The following is an 8,236-nucleotide window of genomic DNA, read 5'->3' as shown; positions in this document are numbered from 1 at the left end:
AGCCACCGCGCCCGGCCATGTTTTGTATTTTTAGTAGAGACGGGGTTTCACCATGTTGACCAGGATGGTCTCGATCTCTTGACCTTGTGATCCACCCACCTCGGTCTCCCAAAGTGCTGGGATTACAGGCTTGAGCCACCGCGCCCGGCCAATTTAAAATAGTTCTAAGAACAAGCAATAAAAATTAGATTTTAATTAATCAATTAATTTTTTTTGAGATTGAGTCTCACTCTATTGCCCAGGCTGGACTGCACAGTCTTGGCTCACTGCAACCTCTGCCTTCTGGGTTCAAGGGATCTCCTGTTTCAATCTCCCAAGTAACTAGGATTATAGCCACTTGCCACCACACCTGGCTAACGTTTATATTTTTAGTAGAGATGGGGTTTTACCATGTTGGCCAGACTGGTCTCAAACTCCTGACCTCAAGTGATTCACCTGCCTTGGCCTCCCAAAGTGCTGGGATTACAGGCGAGAGCCACCATGCCTGGCAGATTTTAATTTATTTTAAAATATTTAGTTCTAATATATATATATATATATATATATATATAATATATTTTTTATATATATATAATATGTTTATATGCTGGTAGCTCATGTTAAATTACAAACTTTTTGTAAAAATACAGGAAATTAAATTTGATTTCTGATTTAAATATATATTTGGCTCTTTTAGGGTGCTGCAAATAATAACACCTTTTTCTCGTCACAAAATGATCCTAGAATATGCAGTTTAAATCTTCTGCCTACTGAAGAAAGTACTAGAGAAATTAATTACAGAGATAATTGCAGTGGAAAATATTTGGAAGCACCTACAATGGCAACATTAGTTCCACCTCATACAGGTAAGACTTTTTTATTGATAATGTTTATAATTGACCCATAGTATTATAGTATTCTTTTAATTATGATTTAAGAATGAATATATTATATTAGAAAATTGTTGATGTAATACTAGATTGTTGGCAGTTCAGGTTTTTTATTGTTATAATTTATACTGTGATTAAAATGTACTTTATAGTAGATGTATGCTTAAAACTGTTTATTGTAAACTTGGTCAAATGTGATCTTTTCCTCAAGTACCAAGATCATGTTTAAAGATATGATTTAAAATTTGTTTTCTAGAAAGCATGTTAATAGGAACTAAAATTGGAGAGTTGAACTTGAAATTAGTTAACTGTTAATTCATTATGGTTTGGAGTACTTTGAATCAGAGTTGAATTATTAAGATATATACTTGCATGGAAATCAAGAATTTAACAGATGCTCCATTCCTCTGTTGTTGAACTGAGTTGAAATGATTATGGTTCTTTTTGTATCTGTAAGAGATCACTATTTGTTAGGTAACTAAAAAAAAAAAATTAAGATGGTTAATAGATGTTTATTTGACCTTGTGAAAGCCATCAAGACTGTATTTTTCCAAATTACGTTTTGTTTATTTTTTGGTTGAATGAACAGATTCAGCCAGCCGGCCCCATCTGTTGGGTTACAGAATAGTAGCTGCCATCCTTATGATACCAGCGCAAATCAACAAAGTGCCTTAAGCCCTTAACCATTTTGAAGGAAGTTCTTGGACTTTCTGATGATTAATGAATTTTACCTGTGAATGGGTTTGTATGTTGTATGTACAGAAAGGAATTCTGTATTTACCTACCTGGCCATTATCTTAGTGCCATTTATGTGCTCCTCATAACTTTTCAAAAGCTGTGACTAATGTCAGAGCGAGGTCTAGAAAGACTTTTTGAGCTGGTTCATTATAGAAAGATCCCTAGGAGCAGCTCTAGACATGGCAGTTTAGCTGCCGCTCTATCTTACTGATTTTCTGTCTCTTCTTTCTCTCCTATTTTCCCCCCTTCTTCCTTCCTAACATCTTTGTTATGTGACTATTCTGTTTCCCCAGGTTTTCTTTTCTACTTTAAGGCTGAGGTAGATAATGATCCATGTATACCCAGTTCTTTTCTAATTTCTTTACCAGAAAACGACAGTTAGATTCTGGAATATAATACCTTCTATGTTACTGATCGTGAGCTTTATTTGTGTTCTACTATAGTTTCTCATTCTCTTCCCTGCTAAATTTGAGAAGGGAGCTAAGAGTTAAGATAAAATAAAGAGGGAGTTAATTTACTCAACTCCTAATCCCTTAATCCTTTCTCTGATTTAGTACATTCACTGGACTGGGGAACCTGTGCCAACCTCCTGATACCCTCCTGTCTCTTGTTCAGAGAGAGGTTAAACTGGGGGAAAGAGCTTTGTGAGAAATGTTTTGTTCTCTATGGTGGATTGTTGGAGAGGGATGTAGTGTATAGAAAAGCATAGAGATGGAGACCTATTTAGTATCCACTCACCCTTTCACATCCTTTTCATTCTAGATCTAATCTACCTTGCAGTGAGCTACAAACTTGTATATCCCAGTTAAATAAAATATGTCATTTCCCCTATCACCTTTTTTCTGAAAAATTCCTACATATTCTCAAGTTGAAAGAACGATCCAATTAACATCCTAAATTCACCAGTTACTAACATTTTGCCTCATTTGTGTGCTTTGTTTCTCTCTGTGTATATGTACTCCCCTCAACCTTTTGAAAATAAGTTGCATATATCATGCCACTTTATTTCTAATCACTTACCCTTGTATTTCTTGAAATAAATGTTTTCTCCTGCATAACCACACGTTGTTATTATAACAAGATTAATAGTAATTCATAATATTTAGTTCATTGTTAATATTATTTTTGCTTAAGCTAGTTTAAGTTTGGTTTCACTTTTAGCTGAAAGAGCTCTGATAAGTACATTTTCATTTCTTGAATTCACTGGAAACTTTGAGTCTCTTCATAACACTACCTGTTTGCAGATAATATTCTTTGTGTGAGAACGAAGATACAGGTCTATCACTAATGACTTCCCCCAAAGCTTAGGGAATGTGGTTTCTTCTGGGTTTGTGGTAGAAGGGCCCACTTCTATCTTTTTGGTCCAAGCTCCACAGGTCTTTTTTTTTTTCATGAACAATCTAGTTCAGTACTTTTGAGCCTGGGCTTTTAAAAACCATATCCTGGTAGAGGGGAAATGTAGTGGCTTGAATTGTGTCTCCTAAAGATAGATGTTAAAGTCCTAAGCCTTGGTGCCCATGACTTTATTTGGAAATAGGGTCTTTGCAGATGTAATCAAGATAGTCATACCGGATTAAGGTAGACCCTAAATTTAATGACTGGTGTCTTTATGAAGAGAGTGATAGAAACATTAGGGAAAAAGTCCACACAATGATGGAGGCAGAGATTGGAATAACAACTCAAGATTGCTGGCAACCACCAGAGGCTAGAAAGAAGCAAGGAAAGCTGGGCGCGGTGGTTCACGCCTGTAATCCCAGCACTTTGGGAGGCCGAGGCGGGCGGATCACGAGGTCAAGAAATCAAGACCATCCTGGCCATGGTGAAACCCCGTCTCTACTAAAAATACAAAAATTAGCTGGGCGTAGTGGCACGTGCCTGTGGTCCCAGCTACTCGGGAGGCTGAGGCTGAAGAATTGCTTGAACCCAGGAGGCGGAGGTTGCAGTGAGCCGAGATTGCACCACTGCACTCCAGCCTGGCAACAGAGCAAGACTCTGTCTCAAAAAAAAAAAAAAGCAAGGAAACATTCTCCCTTAGAGCCTTCAGAGAGAGCATGGCCCTGCTGACACCTTGATTTTGGACTTCTGGTTTTCAGACTGAGAGAGAATAAATTCTGTTGTTTAAAGTCAGCCAGTATGTAGTACTCTGTTACAGGAGTCTCAGAAATGAATATACGATGCCCCAGACGTTGAATATTCAGAGCTATAGTTTCTTTAGAAAACGAGAAACTTTTTTTTTTTATTCTTTCTCATTCTGAAGAACTATAAGAGGAGACTGTGCTATCTTCTGTTATCTGTTTACTTGCATCTCCTTCATAAAACTGTGACATACAAACTGTGAAAAACCTTGTTGAGGTTTTAAATCAAACTACGTGGATTCAAAAGCATTTTGAGACTGAAGGAAGAGATGCTGAGAAACTTAGAGTTTTCTGTAGCTGAGTCCCTTGGCTGTCTTTTGGCTTCAGAGTGCTTCAGAGAAGTCAAGTAGCCACAAAGAGGCTACTGGAACATTATAGTTTGCAGTAATATTTAAGAGATTAGTTTCAAAAGTGTTTTGGAACAAAAGTCATGCTGTAATGGATATGTGATGAATGAAAACAGGCCAGTGGAGGAAGTGAATGTGAGTAAAGTATGTAAATAAAGTATGTAAGTAAATAAATAAATATGGTTGTGAAAGAAGTAGTATCTCAAGGAGTGGTAGGGGACCAGAGAGTTTTGTTTTGTTTTAAGGTAGTATGTTGTAGACTGAGAGGAAAAAGGTAGTGAAGAGTGGAAGACTAAAGATATAACGGTCTTTCCCTGGTGGAGAGATTTGCTAAATGTTTCTCAAGTGCGTCTTAGGTCCTTGGAGATGGTTGGATGTATTCTCAAGGGTTTATACGTTCTCGGATAAGTTAGACTTTTGTGTTTTCTTTTAAATGATATGAATAAAAGTGTATATGCTTGTGCTAGATCTTTTCAATAGCTGCCTTGTAATTGAGTGCCATTACAAGATTTTATGCCTGCAGATGAGAACAAGTAGACAAATGTATAAGTTGTATACTGTTGCCAAATGAAGTTTTCCCATATTCCAATAGGGATGGTGAATGAATTAAGCCATCACATCCCTTGTTGGAGAAAAGCCTTGTTAAACACAAAAAATGGCCGGGTGTGGTGGCTCACGCCTATAATCCAAGCACTTTGGAGGCCTAGGTGAGCGGATCACGTGAGGTCGGGAGTTCAAGACCAGACTGACCAACATGGCGAAAACCTGTCTTTAAATTAGAAAAAAAAATTAAAAAAAAAAAAAGAAAAACACCACAAAAGATGTGTGTCAAATCTGTTGGTATCATATTTATATGTAATTAGCAGTTTAATGTCAGCAAAATATCCCTATCATGAAATTAATGTTTTTAAATATTTTATTGGTTTTATTTATATTCATAAATGTTTGTTTTTATTGTGATAAAATATATATAATAAAATTCATAAAGTAAGTATTTTAAAGCATACAATTAAGTGGCAGTTAGGATATTTACAGTCTTGTATAATTGTCACTTCTATCTAGTTTCAGAACATTTTTTCTGTCTCTAAAAGAAACCCCAGATCAATTAAGCAGTCACTCTCCTTTCACACCACTTTTTGCAGTCCCTGGAAACCACTAATTTACCTTCTGTCTCTGAGGATTTACCTGTTCTGGATATGCCATGCAAAGTGAATCATACAATATGTAGTCAGTCCCTTGTGACTTTTTTAAAAAAGGTAATGCATGCACATGATAAAAAACTCCGAAGGTGTTAATAATATAATAAAAAGTTGGCCAGTTGTGGTGGCTCATACCTGTAATCCCAGCACTTTGGGAGGCTGAGGTGGGTGGATGAGCTGAGTTCAGAAGTTTGAGACCAGCCTGGCAAACCTGGTAAAAACCTGTTTCTACAAAAAATACAAAATTAGCTGGGCATGGTGGTGTGCACCTATAATCCCAGCTACTTTGGAGGCTGAGGCTGGAGAATTGCTTGAACCCCGGGAGGTGGAGGTTGCAATGAGCCAAGATTGCACCATTGCACTCCAGTCTGGGCAAAAAAGAGCGAAACTCCGTCTCAAAAAAATAAAAAAGGATATAGTAAAAGGTCTCCCTTCCCTGTTATCTAGCTATCTAGTTCCCTTCCCCAGAGGTAACCAGTTGCTAGTTTTTTGTATGTCTTTTTTGAAGTATTCTACATATTTGGAAACATGTTTGTACATATATATTTTCTCTCCATCTAAATAATTGTTTACTAGCTTCCTTGTTCTATACATTGCATTTTTACAACAACAGTATATACTGAAATCTTTTTGTCAATATATTTATAACTTATTTATTTATTTGAGATAGTGGAGTCTTGCCCTTTTGCCCATGCTTGAGTGCAGTGGCGTGATCTTGGCTCACTGCAACTTCTGTTTCTGGGTTCAAGCAATTCTTCTGCCTCAGCCTCCTGTGTAGCTGGGATTACAGGTGCCCACTACCACTCCCAGATAATTTTTTTGTATTTTTAGCAGAGACAGGTTTTCACCATGTTGGCCAGATGTTTTTGAACCCCTGACCTCAAGTGATCCACCCACCTCAGCCTCCCAAAATGCTAGGATTACAGGCATGAGCCACTGCACCCAGCCAGATCTATGTTATTTTTAAAAACAAATTCTATTGTGTGGATGTGTCAAATATACTTAACCAATGTCTTATTAATGGATATTTAGTTTGCTTGGGATCTTTTGTTATTACAAACAAAGCTGCAATAAATACCTATATAATATACACATTTCTATAGGAGACTCAATTCACAGATAATTACCTTGGAGTATGATACTTATCACAAGGTATGTGCATTTAGCATTTTGGTGGATAATGATAAATTGCCTTCAACGGAGGTTAGTACAGGCTTATACTCCCATCAGCAATGCATGAGGAATGCATTTATCATGTATTGTGATGCTCAATCTGTATGTAAATATATATTTACATTTTTGATATTTGGCAATCTAATAGTTTATATTTGTTCTTTAAATGTAAACTTTTTGATACTAAAGATTATTTCAAAATTACAGAAAAAATTAAGGATAATATAAAAAACTTCCACTAATTTAATGTTTTTGTGTGTATTGTATGTATATGTATAATGTTTCAGAACCAGTTGAGAATAAGATACTGACATAATGCTCTGTCACCTTAAATTCTTCAGTATGTATTTCCTAACCAAGGACAGGCTACTATATAATAAAGTATGCAAGTACAATAGTCGCAATCAAGATACTAACAATGATACAATACTATGGTCTGAATGTTTCTGTCTCCCCAAAATTCATATGTGGTTACCTAAGCATTAATGTGATGGTATTAATACTAGGAATTGAGGGCTTTGAGTGGTGACTGGGCCATGAGGGTGAAGCTTCATTAGACTTCCCAGCCTTTAGATCTGTGAGAAATACATTTCTAGTGTTTATAAGCTACCCAGTTTATGGTATTTTGTTATAGCAGCCTGAATGGACTAAGACAGTGTCCTTTATGAAAAAAACAAATTTAAAAATGAATAAATAAACTTTTTTTTTCTGCTAGACCAGGATATGTCTTGTATTTAGTCATCATGTCTTTCAGTTGCCTTCGATCTGGAACATTTTCTTAGTCTTTGTTTATATTTTGTGACTCTAACTTAAGGAGTACAGACTAATCATTTGTTGAATGCGCATCAGTTTGGGTTTGATATTTCCTTATAATTAGATTTAGTTTGCACATTTTTGGCAGAAATATCACAGAAATAGTTCTTAGTATATCATCAGAAGGCACATGGTGTCACTTTATCCCATTACTGGTGATAAGTTTGATTATTTGAATATATTGGTGTCAGCAGGGTTTCTTCACTATAAAATTCTTTTTACCTTTGTAATTAGTAAGTATCGATGGGGAGTTACCTTGAAACTGCTGATTCTTACCTGAAATTTATTACTATAATTGTTTGTCAAATGTTGGTTTTCTCGTTCCATCTCTATTTATTAGTTGGCATTCTGTTGCAAGGAAGAGCTTTCCCTTCTCCCCCATTTATTTGTTAATTTGTTTTTATGGATTCATAAATGTCTATTTTATTCAGTGGGTTATAGTCTGTTACTATCATTTATTATGATGCTTAGATTGCCTCAGATTTGGCCAGTGGGAGTCCCTTTACCAGGGCTCCTTGTCCTTTTGACAATCCCCATCAATTTTTGAGCGTTTTTGTGCTTCTGGCACAATAAGATCTTTCCTGCCTCAGCTCTAGAAATAATTCAAGAGCCCTAGTTCTTTTTTAGTGGAGAAGTATATTTAAAAACCAAGAACTGAGCACTAGGTGTACTCATTGATACTGCAGTGTTATTGCTTTTAGCTCTTCCAGCAATCAAAACTAGGAAGTCTATATATGATTATATGTATATTTACCTGTAAATATTAAAAACCACAAGCTCATACCAATACCTCTAATTCTAATTCAGTACCCCAGGATTCATTTTAGTTTGCAGCCCCTTCTTTCATAGCAAAAAACTTGGTTATTGTTATCCTAAATATATTTACCTATTAATTGCATTTCTGTGTAACCGGTCTATCAAAAAGGGACCAAATTTAATAGTAAATTTTTTTTTTTTTTTTT

At 35.9% G+C, this 8,236-nt stretch overlaps 1 protein-coding gene across 8 annotated transcripts in view; it reads left to right on the top strand.

Annotated features, from left to right (window-relative positions):
* RAD54B (RAD54 homolog B) overlaps positions 1-8,236 on the top strand; it is a 111,041-nt gene that overhangs the window by 21,208 nt on the left and 81,597 nt on the right. For all 8 annotated transcript variants that reach the window (XM_037741870.1, XM_037741871.1, XM_017538111.2 and 5 more), the window contains exon 3: positions 677-845. In XM_037741870.1, coding sequence (XP_037597798.1) covers positions 677-845 — 169 coding nt within the window. The remainder of the gene's footprint in view (positions 1-676; positions 846-8,236) is intronic.

This window comes from Cebus imitator, unplaced genomic scaffold (assembly GCF_001604975.1).
Source record: "Cebus imitator isolate Cc_AM_T3 unplaced genomic scaffold, Cebus_imitator-1.0 Scaffold109, whole genome shotgun sequence".
Lineage (NCBI taxonomy): Eukaryota > Metazoa > Chordata > Mammalia > Primates > Cebidae > Cebus > Cebus imitator.
The sequence above is the reverse complement of the archived record's forward strand: the minus strand, read 5'-3'. Positions and strand labels throughout refer to the sequence as shown.